Consider the following 19,568-nt stretch of genomic DNA (forward strand, 5'->3'; position numbering starts at 1 on the left):
TTTTACTTAAAAGGACATATTTTCAAAAATCGATCCATCGACTCTATCCAAACAAACACCATTTTTCTTTTTGGAAAACAAGGTAAAATACAAAGGAATCAGAAGAACAGACGACTCGAAGTCCGCAGCAAACAGTGTCAGCTAAAAAGAATCGCATTATACTTTATTAATTTTTTTTTTTTTTTTGCATAAAATAATAATTTATTTATTATGCTAGTTTCACTATTTTTAATTTGTTTTTAGTATTATAAAAATATATGAAATATTTTTTTATATTTATTTTTTATTTATTTATTTATCCATTTTTGAGAAATAAGACAATTTTTCATCTGAGACCGTTTGCTGCGGACTCCGAGTCGCCTATTCTTCTGATTCACCAAATTGCGTTTACTTGACGAATTTAAATGCAGCGCCATGAAAATACGCATGCGTCTTGACCCTTCTGACACCCTGACCTAATTGACCTCGAACATGTCAAAGAGGTCACAAGTATTGAATGGTCATTTTCCCATGGTTTTTGCTTTGCTTTGCCTAGCGCTGACATTCCTGTAGATGGAGAACGTGTGTGTGTGTGTGTGTGTGTGTGTGTGTGTGTGTGTGTGTGTGTGTGTGTGTGTGTGTGAGAGAGCGAAAGAAAGAAAGGGATAGAGAAACACAGAGAGATGGGGAGGAAAAGAGAAGGAGTGTGAGTGTTTTCGCTGTACATAATGACAAAGGGAGTGGGAGAAAGAGTTTAGGCTGAACGAGTGGCTGTTGAGTTTCTTGTCCTGTTCAGTTCAGCATTTTGTCGACTGCGTTTATTTATTTATTTTTTTTTTTTCACCGTCCTTTTTCCCTTCCTTCTAATCGTCCATTTCTTCTCGCAGCCACAACAAGTGAGAGAAGGCGACGGATCGCGTTTGACGTGCGGACGTGTTTACATGTCGTCTCTTCACTCTCCACTTTGCGATTACTACAGAGCACCTTGCGATTCGACTAGCACCTCAGATGCAGCTTGCGACGGGCACCACCACAAGAAGAGGGGGGCAATGCGCGTTACTCTACGAAAAGCCGTGCAGGGCTCTGCCCTTGTTGCCTGCATTTTCTTCTTTAACTTCGTTTATTTCAATGCCTATTTGATCCAATGGAGACAGGGTTTCCTCGGAGGCCTTTCTTCTTCTGCCTCTTCATGGCAGGCCCAACAAAAACAACACCGTTTCCACAACCGGGATGTTGAGGACTTAAGAATTGAAGCCCCGGATTCCAACATCGGTGTCGACTACGAAGCTGTGGTGATTCCCGGAAGGGATTTGCGCGGTGTAACCGGGGCCCCTTTAAAGATCTGGAATATCTTAGGGGACCCCGTCGCTGTCCCGAGGCGTCTACCTAACTTTTTTTGGAGGTCTAATCAACCTGTTGATTCGGGTGATACACGTTCGTTGCTCGATCTACAAACCCGGAAGAAAAAAAGAAGAGCAAGCACAAAGGTGATTTACGAACACCAGAGTGAAGAAGGGCAAGTTCCCCTACTCAATGTGGTACCCGGAATTACACTGAAAAGGCGACAGGGGGCTTTAAAACAGCAACCACAAGGGTCTTATGTACAAAAAATGGAGAAAAGTCGGTCTAGCCCGGAAAGAAACACGGACGACAATCATAAAAATACATTGCTAGATCGGCTACACCCCACATCGAAATTAAGACAATCTTTAAAATTTCGACAAAGATTTATACTTCCTCATTCTCCATCATCATCATCTACCCCATCATCATCATCATCATCATCATCATCATCATCATCATCAGTTTCCTCCTCATCTTCATCACTTTCATCGGTCCAAATAAACGAAAGACCCACGACGCTTAATGACATTTTTATCAGCGTCAAAACAACCCAAAAATTCCATGAAAAACGGTTGAAATTAGTTTTGGATACGTGGTTCCAGTTTGCCAAAGATCAGGTAAGTTTTATATATATATATATATATATATATATATATATATATATATATATATATATATTTATTCATTTATTTATTCATTTATTAATAGACTAACAAGTAATGTTGACTAAAGATTTACTCGCTGCTGCGAAAAAATAATTCGTCTGAAAATTGATTTAAGAGCGAAAATACGGAACCGGAACTGAAACATGAAACGAAATAAATAACGAAATAAAACGAAATAGTTTTCTTTCTTTCTAAAATAAAAACACATTAAAATTGTAATTTTTTCTTTTTTTTTTTTTTTTTTTGTAAATAATTGCAACACTTACTTTGGTTCTTAAGACAGAGTCGAGAGATCAATTTTTTATATATATGTAGTTTTAAGCAAAAGCAACAATACTTGTCGGATCTGTCCGAGAGTGCCGCTGCCGACCCCCTAAAAATTCGTGTTTTACACCTGTTGTTGTTTGTTTGTTATTTTTTTAAAACCTTTTTTCCGGCACTTATCAGAGACGCAGGAAAAATTTGAAAAAAAAAAAGTAAATTTAATAACTTTTAAGAAGGTGATCACTTTCTCATTGTAGCATTCTACTTCATTGCTACCTGACCTTATAGTACATTTCTTTACCGACATGTCCCGTGATTAGAACCCCTTCTTAAAGTCACTATATTTTTTTTCTAATTTTTTTCTGCTAATATGATACTTAAACCTGTAATCTATATAATTATAAAACTCAAATGACCTTGTAACGGGTGTTGTAATCCAACATCCGATTTACGACTTCCGGTGGCGCAAGCGCACATAAACAAATAATCAACGCGACAATATAACGTATTGTTTTACTGTATACGTTTTCAGCATCCCAATTGTTTTCCCCCATTTAAATTATCCAAATAAACGATTGTTAATACTTTCTGCATTTTTTTTTTACATCGTTCATTTCCGTATTACGTTTAAGTCATTTTAACGTAATTTTCTTACAAATAAATTTACTTTAACCCGTTGGCAACCATACGAGCATTTTACAACGGCGATTTACCTATTTTTTAATTTATTCTCCATTTTTTCATACACCTTTCTTAAAAAACATTCATACATTTTCTTCTACACTATCAACATAAATAAATAACCCCGAAAATATGGTTTTTTTAATTGCATTACAAATAAATAATCAACGCGACAATAAAACGTATTGTTTTATTGTGTACGCTTTCAGTGTCCCAATTGTTTGTTCTTTGTTTTTTTTTTGTTTTTTCGCGTTTAAATTAAAAGATATATCAAAATTTGAATTTAACTTTAAGTATTATGGTATCTGTTCAGTGCACATTTACCTATAAGGATGGCAAACCATTTATAATTCAATGGCTGTAAGTCTTCTTCTTTTTTTTTTTTTTTCAAAAATAATCAATTATAAACAAAACGACTCATAAAAATTTATGTATATTCTTTTTTCATTTTAATATACTTTCATACAAATGATCCTGTTATGTTACAAAAACTATTTTATTTAAGTCACAAGTGTCACGCTCATACATTAATTCCATAGCTAATATAACATACTGACCCAACGGGTCCCAGGTAGTCCAGTTTATGATAATCGTCGGAAGAAAAAAAAGGTAAAAAACACACATCTTTCAGGGGGGGCACTCTTGTATAGGTCCGAATAATACTTATTTAATTGTGTCGAAATTAGTAATATATTCCAAAATTACGAAAATTCATTGAGTAGAACAATTGCTGTTGTGTTTTTAATAAACGAAAATATCTATTGCCATAGACTAAAATAAAACACCAGCCCTCACAATAGCGAAAAGGGGGTTACAGATGTCCCCTGTATTCGGAATCTTCAAGGTGTTCAAATCTTGGGGAAAATGCCAGGTGCCTCAGTTTTCCATTAAAATTACTTTGGCTATAAATAATTCCTACTCGATGAATTTTCGTAATTTTGCTTGCATAACTTGCCGAAAGACGTCGATGTGAGATTGCCGGAGATTGGGACGTATTCTGGATACATAACATCTTTTGTTTCTATCAAATTAGGTTCTTATATTAAAAAAAAAAAAAAAGTAAAGAAAAAAATGGCGCTTTTTCGTTATTAGAGCGAAATTTTAAATATGGACTTTCAAGTAAAACCAATGGTATCTATTTGTCATGCCACAGTAATGAGCATATCCAAAAATTACAAAAAACGATAAGGTAGAAAATTAATTCTTAATGAAAACAGTTTTCGAAGACAATTATCTCCCTTGTTTCTTGAGATTCTTTACAAGATGGCGATGCGAGACATTCGTTCCTCTCTTAGTGAGAAAAAAAATCTAATTTTATGAGGGCGCTTCTTCAGAAATAGAACAGAAAATCGAAGTATTGAATTTCAATTTGAATCAATGGTATGGTATCTACTTAATTGTCATGTCGAAATTAGTAAAATATCCGAGACCTACGAAAAATGATAAAACAGAAAATTAATTTTAATCAAAATAGTTTCGGAACAAAATTTCAAGTTATAATGAATAATAGACAAAATAAACGGGGGGTGGCATAATTGCAGTCTGTCTTGTTACATTTTTACCCCCAAAATGATGGCGAAATGAAAACTAGGTCAGAAAAGTAGAATAGCCATCTTTATAAACAAATCAAGGAAGCGGCTAGCTAAGGAAGAACGCTAACTCCCGTTAACAAACCCGTTTTTAACTAAAAAAAAAACCTATGAACTTCGGTTATCGTCGTTCCTTAGCTAGCCTCTTTCTCGACTTATTTATAAGGATGGAGACTATACTCTTCGGATTTACTTTTCATTTGGACGTTTCACTTCTATAACATGTTTTTACTGTTGTTGTTGTTTTTTTTTATTACGACGTGGTTTAAATAAAAAAAATAATTTAGGTGACTGAAATAGGAATTAACCTATTTAACTAACTAGTTTATTAACTTTGTAAATTAGTATATCTTTGGTACGACAGGGGCGTGGATGGACATTAAAGCTTTACTTTTGTGTCATAAGCACAAACTGGACATAATAATTTTGTCTTGAAACTTCAATTCATAAATTACTCTTCTACCTACTTGAATAAGGTTTTTTTTTAACTTATTTTAAAGGATTTATTTAATTTGAAACACAAGTAATGTAGAGTCTTTAAGTTAAAACAAGAAAAAATGGTAGGCATACGACCATACGTTAATCTGTGAAGTCTCGAGAATCGCCTAAAAACAAAATGCTGATAGAACATTATGACTGGCGACATTTGTTTGGTGGGTTGTGACCAGTATTTTGTCTAATTTTCGATTTTGAGCGATTATTGAGACTCCCCGGATGCGAATATCATGTCAGTCGTTTTTCATTGTTCTAATTTAACACTGGACACTACTTGTATTTCAAGTTCAAACACGGAAAAAAATATTCCGGTATGTCGAAGAGTAACTTACATTGCCTTTGGTAACATTATATGGCGGACCCATACGAGAGTGACCCATATAAATTCGTGTTTTACAGCTTTTTTTTTTTTTTAATTGTTGCAACGATTATCATAGATTACAGCCTTAAGTATCATAATAGCAGAAAAAAATTTGAAAAAAAAATAAATTTAATGACTTTTTAGAAGGGGTTCACTTTCTCGTTATAACGTTCTACTTCATTGCTACCTGACTTACTGTCCATTTCTTTACCGACGTGTCACGTGATTAGAACGTTATATAATGAGAAAGTGAACCCCCTTCTTAAAAGTCATTTATTTATTTATTTTTTTTTTAGGCTAATATGATATTTAAGTCTGTAACCTCTGATAATCGTCGGTAAAAAAATTTTTCAATAGGTAAAAAAACACACACACACACACACACATTTTTAGGGGGTGGGCACATTCTTACATGTCCCCCTCCCCTCTCCATTGTATATATATATATATATATATATATATATATATATATATATATATATATATATATATATATATATATATATACATTACCATTTTTTTCGTTTTTGTTGGTTATACTAGACAACAGTCTTCGTAAATATCGGATATGAAAAAAAAAGTAGCCATTTTATTTGCCCTTTACACCTCTCAGGATCCGATATTTACGAAACTGCAAAGGCTTAAAACCTCTATTAAATAGTTTGACGCAAATAGGCCACGAATGGGTTGCTAAACCAAAATAAATTGTTTTTTTGACTAATTTCCACAATGATATGTCCTTTAAAGTAAATTTATGTCCGCAATGGTAATGATTGTCGAGTATTTATTGAAATCGAAAATTAAAAGAACAGAAAAACTGGCTTTTTTTTTAATTTATTTATTTATTTTTTTTTTTTTTTGCTAAGGACAACAAAACCAAAAGATGATAAAAAATAAATAAATAAATAAATAAAAATAAATTTAAAAAAATAAATAAATAAAAATAAATTTAAAAAAATAAATAAATAAAAAATAAATAAATAAATAAAAAATAAATAAATAAATAAAGTTCGGTGTTTTTGTTTTACGGCATATCAACCCTTTTCAGGTTATTTAATGCCGAATCCAAAGATTTTGAAGAAAAAATTTTTAATAGAATATATTTGTTGTTTTCAAGTCGGTTTCTATTTAACCCATAGTTGGTACCCTAACAGGTACTACCACTCCGAGTCGGAGGGGACTTGGGAGCAATGGCAATTAAAGGTTGGCTCCACACTCCCCAAAGCCCGCAAGCTGGGGCCTCACCACACCACTGGATATAGCTTAAGGTCATATCCAGGGCCTATCTAACATATAAATGTTATTAAAGGCAATACAAGTTACTCTTCTACCTAGCTGGATAAGTGTTTAGTGTTTTAACTCATTTTAAAGCGTTTATTCGGTTCGAAAAACAAGTAGTATCTGGTGTTGTGAGAACAAGAAAAAAATGGCCGACATGAGAGGGTTCAAGCGCTCAAAAACAAAAAAATTAAACAAAATGCTTATAGAAACCCACCCAATATATGTCACAGTAATACAAAATGAAAAAAAAACTCCTATTTAAAAAAAAAAAAAAAAAGTCTCCACTTGGACAACACTGGGTTAACTACTGCTAGTATTATTAATACTTATAAAAGAAGAAAAAAAAGACTTGTCTTGTCATTGCGTTGTTTTTTGTTGGTTTTCTTGTTTTTTTGTTTTTTTTTGTTTTTTTTTTTTGTTTAATTTTCATTTCAACATAATTAAAAATGAAACAAACAAATCAAAATTCATAGTTTCACTTGTTGGTATATATCTCCCCAGCGGACACCCAACGCCTATACTGCCCGTACCTTAAAAACAATTTCTTACATCCCCCTCCCCTCGTCTGACTATTGACCCGCAACCCGCTCCCAAGGAATGTGGAGATACCTGTCCGCCTCTTAAGAGAGACCGTGGGAAACAGTTACCCCTAAGTGTATTAGCTCTCTTGTACTTGTCAGCCCAACCTAGTTTCAGCCGGGTTTCTTTTTACACAGGAGAAGTAACCTGTTGATGGGTGACGAATTGCCTTCCTCCTTCCTCGTACAAATACCCCCACCCCTCGGGCTGCCTCTTAACTCGGGCTTAAACCACTAGAGAATAATAATATATACACACACGCAACTGCCAACTGAAATCTACGCGACTGTAATTAATTGAACGATCGACTGTGAATCTTTTTCGGGGGGTTTTCTCATGAAACGCTAGACGGTTCATTTATACAATAGGGGCTCCTTCGAGAAATACTGTGTTTCTTTGACACGTGACTTCCCATTTATCAATACAATTTTACAATCAGTTTTCGTTTGTCTGGATCTATTTTTCGTATTCCCACAAGGACTGGGTGTGACACAAGATCCAGCTCCCAGTTATTCCTATTTACAATGCCTCCCCACGGGACAGAGTTAGACGCCAGGGTCGTTTTTTAACGTGGAGAAAAGGAACAAAAATTTAAAATTGTCCCAGTCAGTGAAGGATTTGTCCCCCACTGACAGAGAACAAGAAATTGAAGTGTAGCATCTGAAGAACAGATACTACACTTTGATCTTGAGTTGTTATTCGGTAGAATCTAACCTGAAAAAAATTATAATGTATGTACATGTCACAGAACAAAATGTCATATTCCAAAAACTACGTAAACTGAACAAGTATCTTTATTTTTATAAAGAATTTTTTTAAAGATTCAAAGCGATTAATGTGAAATCTTCAGCATTACGAAGCTGAACGCACAAGTAAGGATTATTGTGGACTTATCTAGCCTTGTTTATTCCAGATGGTGACGCGGTCGCGAGATAGTCCGTTTTTGCTGACTCATAAAATTTGATTTTCTTAGTAAGAAATAAAATTACTTCGTCAATTTACGTGATTTTTTAAATATGACATCTTCGTTCCGCGACAGATACGTACATCATAAAAATTTTTGTTTTGTTTTTTTTTTAATTTGGTTGAATTCTAAATAAGAACCCAGCTTCTCTCTGGATTGGTCCAAAAATTAAAATTGCATCAGTCGCGAAGGATTAGCCTTCTGTTTAGAATCTTAAATCTCGGCGAGGAATTTGTATCCTGGGCCCTCAAAATCAACAGAGATTAGACCATTCCTGTAATGATCCGGTCCCTGTCGGTTTTGTGGTGGAAGTTTAGTTCTGTGCAGTTCTAGGAGGTCCACCCTCCCAGGCTTTGCCTTCACTCTTTGAAAAGGGGTTAGTGTATTGCTAATGGCCTGAGGCGCCCTGATCAGGAAATACCGACAGGGCTGCCCAGGCATATTTTTTGCAATCCTCTGGGACGCTGACTTCTCAATCTCACTTTCTGACCCTGGTGTCTAAGTTCTTGCAGTGGGAGAAAACTAAACAGCATCTTAAAAGGATCTCTCGGTTTGAATGTACGTATGAGGTAGTGAGTGAAATGACTGGTATACGGTAAGATATCCTATCTCCAGCTAGAACAAAATAAGATTTTTTTTTTTTTAAATAACATGCTGTTTTTTAATTTTTCTTTCTAATTATTAATTTAAACAAATGATTCTTAAAAAAAGAAGAAAAAAAACAGAAAAAACGCATACTAACGAAATACTTGAGTTTCACATAAAAACCTTAGACATTAAATACTCTCCATACCATATCAAGTTTCAAAATCGCTTTCGAATTTCCCACGGTTTTGAAGAAATCCCTTAGGCGACCATTATTTTCTTTCTTTTTTTTTTTTTAAAGATAATATCAGAGTTAATGGCTGACACTATATTTATATTGTAGACTTAAACATTCAAAAGTAACTTCATTTTCTTTCTTACAAGAGAACCCCCGCTCATCAAGGCCCAAAGGCCACTCAACGATAAAGGTTAATGTCAGGAGATTAAAGACAATAGCGAAGTGATTGTTAGTGGGTAGAATTTGATTATTTAATTATTTACGGCTCAACAAGAACTTGTTTACATTGGGCTTGAAAACAACCATGTTGTAATCAGCTGGAAAGCAGCCCAGCTGTATAAAGTTCCACAGGCGGCCAGTTCTAGGAAAGAAACTTTGTTCATGGAACTTGCATTTAGTTTTAAGCACAGATGGAGAGGAAGGGAAACAGTTGGCAGTGATTGTAGCTAAACGAGTGTTTGTTGTGAATGTTTGGATTTTAAAGGTTTTCAATTAACGGATGGAAATTAATTTTTGGCTCAAATGAAATTTAAAGATTTTCCATTTATTCCTCCCTTTTTTTTTCTTTTTTTTTTTTGCTGGTGATGGGGGATTCTACCGGATGCCAGACATTTACCTACTTTTTCAGAGTCTTAAAACCGAAAGATCTTCCTTTTTTTTTTTTTTTTTCTTTTTAGGATTCTAACCGTCATTTTCAAGTATCATGGTTCATGTGTGTTCTTAAAATTAAGAAAAACATTTTTTCTTCAAATAAAAAAAACATCCCAACATCAAAGGCCCCCCTCCTCCCCGATACAACCCCACTTCCTCCCCAACATAATTGAATTTAGGAACAATTCATTTCAAAATGAGTGAAGTCGGAAATACTTTAAGGACAGGAGATTAATCATCACTCATCAGCTTTGCTAATCGGGAGATCTTTTTTTCATGCGTGAACGGTGATAATGTCCGTCGGAACTTGAGAGTTGTTTCATCTTGAGTGTTTTTCTTATAACGTTTCGGTCGATGTAATCTCCGACCTTCTTCAGATGTATCTTCTTGAACTCTAGAATTTTTCTGTCAAACTCAAAAATCTACGTGGAATTTGGAACAAACCCCTTTATTTAATCCACAGAGGTAGCATTTTCTCATTCCGTCAGCCATGTCTGAGTACAAGTCTTAAGTAATTTGTAATTGTATTTCGAGTGTTGCCTGCACTGAGGATTGAACCTTGAACCGCATAAGAGTGTAACTTGGAACTGAATTTTACAGAGTACTTTATCCATTACATCCCAGATCCTTAGAAAGATTTTTTCTTCACTAGGCAAAGACAGAACAGGTGAAATGTAGTATAATAAGAACAGCTACTACACTTTGCTCGTAGCCAAAAAATCAAGGTGCAAGGAACTTTGATAGTAAACTCAACCATTTCCTATATTTGCTCCCATGTGTTTTGGTTCTTCCCTTCTATGCCAGAAATTTGAATTAGTTTGTTAAACATACGGAGTGGAACCATAAATTTGTCGCCCTAAAGAAAACAATACTACAGCTTTATTTTAAAACTTTTATTGAAAAAAATCCATTCAGGTAATTTAATTATATAGTAGAGCTGATATCTATTCAATGTAGCCTCCTTCAGCCTCAATCACCACCTTGATATGGGTCTGGAAATGGGAGCATGCCTTTTCCACAAGCGCCGACAGGAGCTTGGCAAATACTCAGCGGATGGTAGCGATCAGGCTGCCTTTGGTGTTGTGGGAGGTCATGTTGGTGATGTTCTCGACGCATGACCAACTGAAGTAGTACAACAGATTATGGTCTGGTGTATTGTTTAACTTTCAGACATGCTAGACGACTTTCTTGGGATTTGTACAGAACTGGCCAGCTAGCAGATGGTCCGCAACATAAAAGAAAACCAGTTTTCATCAAACAGAAATGGAATCATGTCGTCTTTTTAGTGCGACAATTTTATCATTTCACCCTGTAAAAAAACTTTCTTTCTTCCATGTGCTTAGCATTAGATGGAATCTCCGCAAACATTTTCGTTCTAATAGGTTTTCGTATGTGGAACACAGTATCACAAGACTTTGTCTTGTGGCAGTCATTTGCACTGGCAAAGATTAGCAGTATTACCCAAAAGTGTGGTTGGTTCTACACAAAGCCTTCACCACTATAAATAAATTATTTGTATGAATTTCCAAACACCTTGGTTGCTGTGGCGTAAACTCATACGTAAAAATCAATAGGACAATCCATTTTATATATATATATATATATATATATATATATATATATATACTTATCTGAATCTCTCTGAGTTGGTTCCCTATGAACTCTTAAACGGCTGGGCAGATATCTTTGGAAATTTCACACAAATGTACTTTATACATCTAGGAATGTTCTTAAATAGGTTTTTTATTGGGATGCCTCTGATAAGTATCAAAAATCAATAATCGAAAAGATCCGATTAAAGAAGGAACTGTCTGATTTTGACCTTACACTACAAGTGCATTTGAGAAGTTTTATCATTGCACAAGCAGAAATGCCCAGTGTACAAAATCAACAGTAAGTTCTTTGATAAGAAAGGGGCATGGTATGTTCGAAATGAACGTTTCTGTTTAGAACACAACTGAACCATGATACTTGACTTTTGCATTTTAAACTTTAATTCAAGCCATTATATAAAAATGATTTTATAAAACCAACAGTAAGTTCTCTTGTAAAATGTTTTTGACTCCTGATGGGGGTATGAGACGAATGGATTCGCCACTCATTTTTATAACCAACGGCTGTGCTAAACAACCAATGAAAACGTTTAAAAATTATCATAAAAATTGTCGAATTTTAGATTCAATCAATTCGCCGTTAACTACGGCACGGACCGCATTTGATTCTTGGCCGCCATCTTGGTTACTGATCTGAACTACGCCACCATCTTTGTTCAACACAATATCTCAGAACTTAACAGGTTAATTATGCCATGGACCGCATTTGATTCTTGGCCGCCATCTTGGTTACTGATCTGAACTACGTCGCCATCTTTGTTCAACACAATGTCTCAAAACTTAACAGGTTATGGGCCCAGTACGCTTCCACTGCAATGTAGACTGCAATGTATTGTGAACCAAGTCACTGCAGGGAGGCATATGAAGCCTTCTCACGGTACACCGTGGTTGGTCCTCAACTGGAGCAAGCAATCCATCGATTAAAAAATGGGTAATTTCATCGATTTCAATGACAATAAAAGTATTGGAAGTGTGGAAAATTCTTATTCAATCCCGAAGAACATCGAGTCTCCTTTCCAGTTTTAGTATAAACTAGCCTGGGTGGCCGGCGTTGCCCAGGTGTGTGGAGGTGTGTGTTGAGCAGAAAAATAAAATTTAAAAAAAAAGTGGTAGTAGGCAGGCAAACTTGAACCCGTACCACAAAGGAGGAAAAGAATGTGAAAAAAAAAATGACGTCTTTGCCGTTGCGTCCATTGCCAAATCGGAAGTAGCGAAGGTTTAAATTAAGGCTAGTCAATCGAAAAGAGGGGATGACTTTTGAAAATAGCAACAACAAAAAACGACCCTTCCCTGCAGAAAAGGGCCAAGTTAAGGGTGAAGGAATTAATGTTTTGGGCCAATTTTTCAATATTTGTCGTCCAAAAGGTCGAGCTTCAAAACGATACCAATCTCGTGAAAATCTGTCGCCTCTGTCGAAAGTTTTAGGCATACATACATAGATTTAAGCAGACATGTGAGATTTATATTATAGATGATTGTTTTGACTATATCCTATAAGCCAAAGTATTTCTCCAGGCAATGCCGGGATACATGTTCAACTAGTTTTTCTATTTCGTATAAATTAATGCTTTAACCATCCTACAAAATCAAGTGGATATTTGAAAGTCATTCTGTGCAAATGTAGTATGCTCAAAAGGGTTTGGTCCTAAAATTCATTCGTTCATTTCGTAGAGCATTATTTTGTTGGCGTTGATTTTCCCGATATCTTTCTAGTTAGTTGCTATTTCGGCATAGTAATCGGTGGTTAAGGCGGTATTTCTTTTGTATGTTTTTTAATCAAAAGTAAAGTCTCATTTATTTCTTTTTTTTTTTTTCAATTTTATAATTATTTTTGTTCTAGCTGGTGATGGGGCATCCTACCGGATTACAGACATTCACCTGCTATCTCATATATTCCAACCAAGAGATCTTCATAAGATTCTAACGGTCCCTTTAAATACAATTGTTTGTATCTCTCTTGCACTTGATTCACCAGGTATATTTACCAGGTAGTTTTTTAAATTCTTTTTAATGGGCCCAGTTTTTCCTATAATTATTAGAATGATGGAGATCTCCCTAAGATTCCAATTTCTTTTCATATTGTACATAAGACCTTGTTATTTCGTTATCTTTTCCCTCTTAGTTCTGTTTAAGCCAGTATCATGAGGAGAGGGGCATTGACTTCTACTAAGGTTGCTTTTTTCTCCTTCTTGTCCAATATCACTGACAGATTTAATGACTCCGTTTTCTAGAATGCGCTCTTGTCGTATCTAAGAACGAAATTTTGACCTAACATAAACAAAACCAGATTGTTGTGTTTTCCTAAGTTTTGTTTTGTTTTGTTTTGGTGTTATTGTCCGCGTTTCAAACTCTGACGTGGCTTGCCTGTTGCATTAACCAGTCCTACATTACACAGCAACAGGTTGTTGTTGCTGTTGGTGGTTGAAAAGGAAAGAAAGGAAAAGAAGCAAACATACTTAGAAATGCAGAATGTTAAACAAGACACACCCATATTTTTAAATGAAGGATCTGATTGGTTAAAAGTTTTCAGGCACGCACATAAGGAGGGCGGAGTGTGATGTGGAAGTTAACTAACTGAGCCGCGTATGAGAAAAAAAATGTGAAAGCCTAAGAAAACCAATATAGTCTTGTAATTCCCGCCATATTTTGGTAATAGGATTCTGCAGACTTTCCTGAATCAGGAAGAATAAAAAAAAAAAGGTTCTTGAATTTCTTGTAGAATTAAAACAAAATACGTTTCATTGTTTAACACTGAAATTTTTATTTATTTTGTTTTAATTCCTTGAGTTAGCATAAAAGCAAATTTATACGAATCAGCAATTTTTTGTGTGTGTGTGTCTGGTTTGATTCTATTATTGGCATTGATTTCACCGATTCTTTCATGGAGACCACGGAAAAGTTGCCAACATCCATTTAAATTATTTTCTTATTCTTGTTACTAGCAAGAACTGGCTGATGTAACTGCCATAGTCATTTTTGAATCGAATGTATTCAGATCTGTCAAATACCATCGTCAGGGATGATTCAAAGTAAATATTTTAGGATATTTGTAGAAATTAATGTTGGGACGATTAATCGGAATTGGGAATTGGAAAAATCGGAACTTTTTTGAGTATCGATATTAGAATTAGAAAAAAGTTCAAAATGACATAATGTAAGCAAATAATAAGGTATTTGCAGCTTCTCTTCCAATTTTCGGATTTTTTAATCACGCCTAAACGCATTTTATTTCCTTTTGGTGGATTGATTGTTGCTATTTCTTCTGATGAGTTAAGGGCAAAATAGATTCATTGATTGATATATAAATTAAGTGAATTGTGATACGAAACGGATACTGTTAAGAATGTCAACTGAATTAAAGGAATAAATTGTACGATGGTCAACATTATGAAATTTGGAATATAGACTTTTGTCATTTATTCATTATATGCTCTGTAATTACGCTTCTTAAATAAGGATTGGTATATATAAAAAGGAAATATAAGTGAATAAAAAATATTTCCACAGAAATATCTATATTATATATATGTGTGTGTGTGTGTGTGTGTGTGTGTGTGTCGAGAGAGAGAGAAATAAAAAGGAACAAACCGAGTTATGTGTTTATCAACGTTTCATCTTTATTTCAAGACTTCCTCAAAAGAGACTTATTTCTAAATGAAGATGAAACGTTGATGAACACATAACTCGGTTTGTTCCTTTTTCTTTCTCTATTTTGTCGGAATACTATTTCCATCATTCTCATCATATATCCTGGGAATGAAATACAAACGCCTCTGTGTAGCTTACTTGTTGTGAGTATATTTTCATACTACTACTACTACTACTCAACTGTTGAAGTAACTACTAAAATATATATGCGTAATATATTATCTCATATTATAAGTGTATGTATATGAAATAGTAATAATAATAATACTTATGAATAAAATATAGGCATTCGTTTATAAGTATAATCATTTAAAAACAAATAAAAAATATAAAAATAAACAACACGCATGATTGTGAACTGATTTTCTGTGAGAAGCAAATCTTTCTGTAACTACAAATAAGCGTAAAAACAAACTCAATGGTTGTCGAGGAGAACCGGAAGTTGGTTGGACAGAGACTTCCACCTACTTAAGACGAATGCTCACTTAGTGAATAACGCTGCGAACGAGAATGTCAGGAACGATAATCTATTATATGAAGTGCAGTTGTCTGTGTTTGTATGTCAAACTAAAAGTTTAACAAAGAAATCAACTACAAAACAAACCCCCACAAAGTCGGTATGTTTTGATCGATGTTGCCCTGTATGAATAAAATTTAGAAGAAATAAGTAATTCTTTTGTGAATTAAGGTTTTATTGAGGAGTAGCGAGCTTGGATTTTCAGTGTTATTATATGCTAATTTGGAAAGGAAATGACTTATTACGCTGAGAATCTGTTATATAAATGAGAGTTGTATGTATGTGTGTATGTGTATGTATGTGTGTGTATGTGTGTGCATGTATGCGTGTGTATGTATGTGTGTGTATCTATGTGTGTTTGTATGTATGTGTGTATGTGTATGTATGTGTGTATGCATGTGTATATGTGTATGTATATGTGTATGTAGGTGTGTGTATGTCTACAGAAACTACAGAAGAATCGATTGGTTGGAGGAAAAAGAAGGGGCTGGGGAAACAAGGAAAGAGATCAATAGAAAGGGGGAGAGAGATAGAATAAGAAAGCCGATGGTAAACTGACGTCACGTACGAACAAAAAACAGATAACCGAAGGTCGCATTTAAATGACAAATCTTCGTATATCTATTTATTTTATATATATGTATAAAAAAAACCCTTTCACATACAAATAAGAAAATATGATGGTAAAAGGTAGTTGATAATTTCGAGGATAGAACTCTCTTTTTCTAAAAGAAAACAAACCTAAAATATGCCATAGAAACGAAACAACGAATTTTTATTTGTTTATTTTTTTAAGTTTTTAAGAAGGTTGATAGCAATGTAGGAAACCGAGATGGTGGATGTGACGTATGTAAAAAACAGACAGACGAAGACAACATTTAAATTACAAATGTTCGTGTATAAAAATGAGAGTTGTATGTTTTTGTACATGTCTAGCTATAGAAAAATCGGCTGGGTAGAAAGTGGCTGGGTAAAAAATAAAGAGATTGATAGAAAGAGGGGGAGAGAGAGATAGAATAAGGGAGAGGTAGTTTGTTTAAAGCATTAAGATTAAGAAGGCCAATGTTGAACTGACGTCATGTATGAACAAAAAAAAAACAGATAACCTAATGCCGCATTTAAATGACAAAGCTCCGTACACCTATTTATTTTTTTCCAAAATATATTTCACGTATAAATCAGTAAATATATAATCCGAATGGTGAAAGTCTTTGAAAATTTCAAAAGTGAACTTCTCTTTTTTTAAAAAAAAAAAAAAACAGACCAAAAATGTGCCATTAAAAAAAACGGAACAACAAATTTTACCTTCTCCTTATATTTAATAGCTAACAGCAACTCCATGTGTATAGCTCTAGTCTTGCACTATTGAGCTATTTAAAGGAACTTTGCTGTATATTTAATAGTAATTATTATTTGAAGTATGATTGAGAATGTGTGTATGAGGATACTTCTCAACCAATATACTCAACGAATTTTTATCTACAGACTTGAAATTTGGTATGTGGGGTATTCAGATATGTTTCTTATTTATTTATATATGTGTGTATGCGTGTTAAAAATTAGTTACAGAATACAATACAGTATATAATAGACATGTATATAATCAAATAACATTATAAATAACACCGTAAGGCGGGGTAAATTCCATAACCAGGGGCCGGAAAAACATTGTATTCCACATTGTAACATGAAAAAAACGTATCCTAAGGCCACTGTATCCCGGGGTTCTACTGAATATATATATATATATATATATATATATATATGTGGATGGCTATAATGCTTCCTATCTTAGGTTGAGCATATTGGGAAGTGATACACAAATTACCATTAGCGTATGAAGCCATGCTCTTTGTGTAAACAAATTGAACTTAGGTATTTGGACAATGTCAAAACATTGTTAATTCACTGTCCGCATAGCAGCAGCCATATATAGCGCAACAGTTAGAAGCTCCAACTGTCGTTTGGGCAATCGGGTTTCGATCCTGGCTGGAGGTAGTCGCTTGTCTAGCCACACTGATGAGCTGTGACACAGCGGAACAGTACTGTATGTGGATGACATATATATATATAACGACAATCCACAAAACTGCAATCATTTGACTCAACTCTTGGGGGAGTTGCAATTTGAAAAAATGGAGACAGATTGACACACAGACACATACTGAGTTATATATATATATATATATACTAGCAAAAGTATCCGTCGTTGACTGGGTTCAAAAACAGCCTTCAGAAAATGGACTCTGATTTATGAAAGTATGATGGGTTATGAAAAGGGAGGGCTGTAAAGAGATAGCTTTGAATTTGGGGGTATCAAAACTAAATCAAAATATGATGAAAGTAAAAATAAAATAGATAAACCCCATAACTTATTATAACGCTATTGACTTCATCAACTAAGTTTCTTTATCTTTACCTTTTTATGAACCGCACTTTTCTCTTTCTCATCCACAAGCCCAATATACACACATATCATATACATACTAGAAGAATACTCGTCCAAGGACAGGTAAAATAAATTCTCCAAGCAAAACAGCCTGCACGACTTTGATGTCACGTTACCAATATTAAAATCCACATATAATCTCTGTTCACACTGAAACACTTATCACAATATTCTGTGGGTCTATATTAAAAAACCTTGTTAAGCTTTGTGACATATTTCGATTCTATGGAGGTCATGCGCGAACGAACACCCCATAATTTTATTATACCATATTTCTTCAAACTGAAACATAATTATCAAAGTATACATACGCAGAAACATATGAAAAGTCTTTATTAAAGTTTGTGCCAATTTTCATTCTATGGAGCCCAGGCGCGAACGCAGACCCCACAATTTTATTATATCATCCCTATTTAAGTTAAAACATACTTATCAAAGTATTCTTATGTACATCTACATCAAAAACACTTCTTTTTTTTAATTTTTTATTTCCATACTTTGTGGACCAGGCGCGAACGCAGACCTCACAATTTTAATGAACCACCGTTCTGCCAGATCAAACATACCCATTCCAGTGTCTCGATACATCTTCTATCATTATATGTAATCAGTTTTTTAAAATAGTCAACCATATAGGAGCCTATTCGTGACCAGACACACGCACACACACACACACACACACACACACACACATACACAAACAGACATTGAGCTTTATATATATATATATATATATATATATATATATATATATATACACACACACACACACGTTTCCCTCTCGCTCTTTCTCCCTCTTCCTTTCTGTTACTCTGCTCCCTCTCTTTCTTTATTGCATTTTCTGCTTTCCTTACTCTCTCTCTCCCTCTTTCTCTCTGTTTTCCCTCTCTGCATATCTCTCTCGTTCTCTTACTTTCTACCTCTTTCTCTCTGCTGGCTTTACTTTTTAGTTTTTATATTCCTCCAAAACACGATCCGTTAATATATATATATATATATATATATATATATATATATATATTGCCATCAATAGCTCACTATCTGTATTTTTTTTATTTGATTTTAATTCTTATCTCTTTTTAATGAGGAAATGCAAAAGATAGGAAATCTCTAAATACGAGTGGCAGCAGCCAGAGGTGAGATGTCAGAGGAGATGGTTCACTGGTTACTGACCGATGGGACACTTAAACGCTATTGACTTCATCAACTAAGTTTCTTTATCTTTACCTTTTTATGAACCGCACTTTTCTCTTTCTCATCCACAAGCCCAATATACACACATATCATATACATACTAGAGGAATACTCGTCCAAGGACAGGTAAAATAAATTCTCCAAGCAAAACAGCCTGCACGACTTTGATGTCACGTTACCAATATTAAAATCCACATATAATCTCGTCATATATTATTTGGACTACTGTTTTCATTTTGAGTATAATTCTTACAACGTTTCGGCCGATGCAACCTCCCACCTTCTACAGGTGTCTCTTGTCGGACTCGGCAATCTGTATTGAATTTCGAATGTAGCCCTCTATTTAATCCACTGGGGTAACATACTTTCGCTTCATCAGACGACATAGTATCACTTTCATGTTAGGTTTTGTCCATTAATTTTAGAAAGAAATCGGGAAACCAATGTCAACAACAGAATGAAACCGATACC

At 34.4% G+C, this 19,568-nt stretch overlaps 1 protein-coding gene across 1 annotated transcript in view; it reads left to right on the top strand.

The window, feature by feature from the left end:
• Positions 1-680: 680 nt before the first annotated feature.
• LOC145291946 (uncharacterized) overlaps positions 681-19,568 on the top strand; it is a 145,698-nt gene continuing 126,810 nt past the window's right edge. Inside the window, exon 1 of the mRNA XM_080137873.1 lies at positions 681-1,940. Within this exon, the coding sequence (XP_079993999.1) occupies positions 921-1,940 (1,020 nt within the window). The 5' untranslated portion in view covers positions 681-920. The remainder of the gene's footprint in view (positions 1,941-19,568) is intronic.

The sequence above is a fragment of the Euprymna scolopes genome, chromosome 13, assembly GCF_053919585.1.
Source record: "Euprymna scolopes isolate OS-2025 chromosome 13, ASM5391958v1, whole genome shotgun sequence".
In the NCBI taxonomy this organism is placed as follows: domain Eukaryota; kingdom Metazoa; phylum Mollusca; class Cephalopoda; order Sepiida; family Sepiolidae; genus Euprymna; species Euprymna scolopes.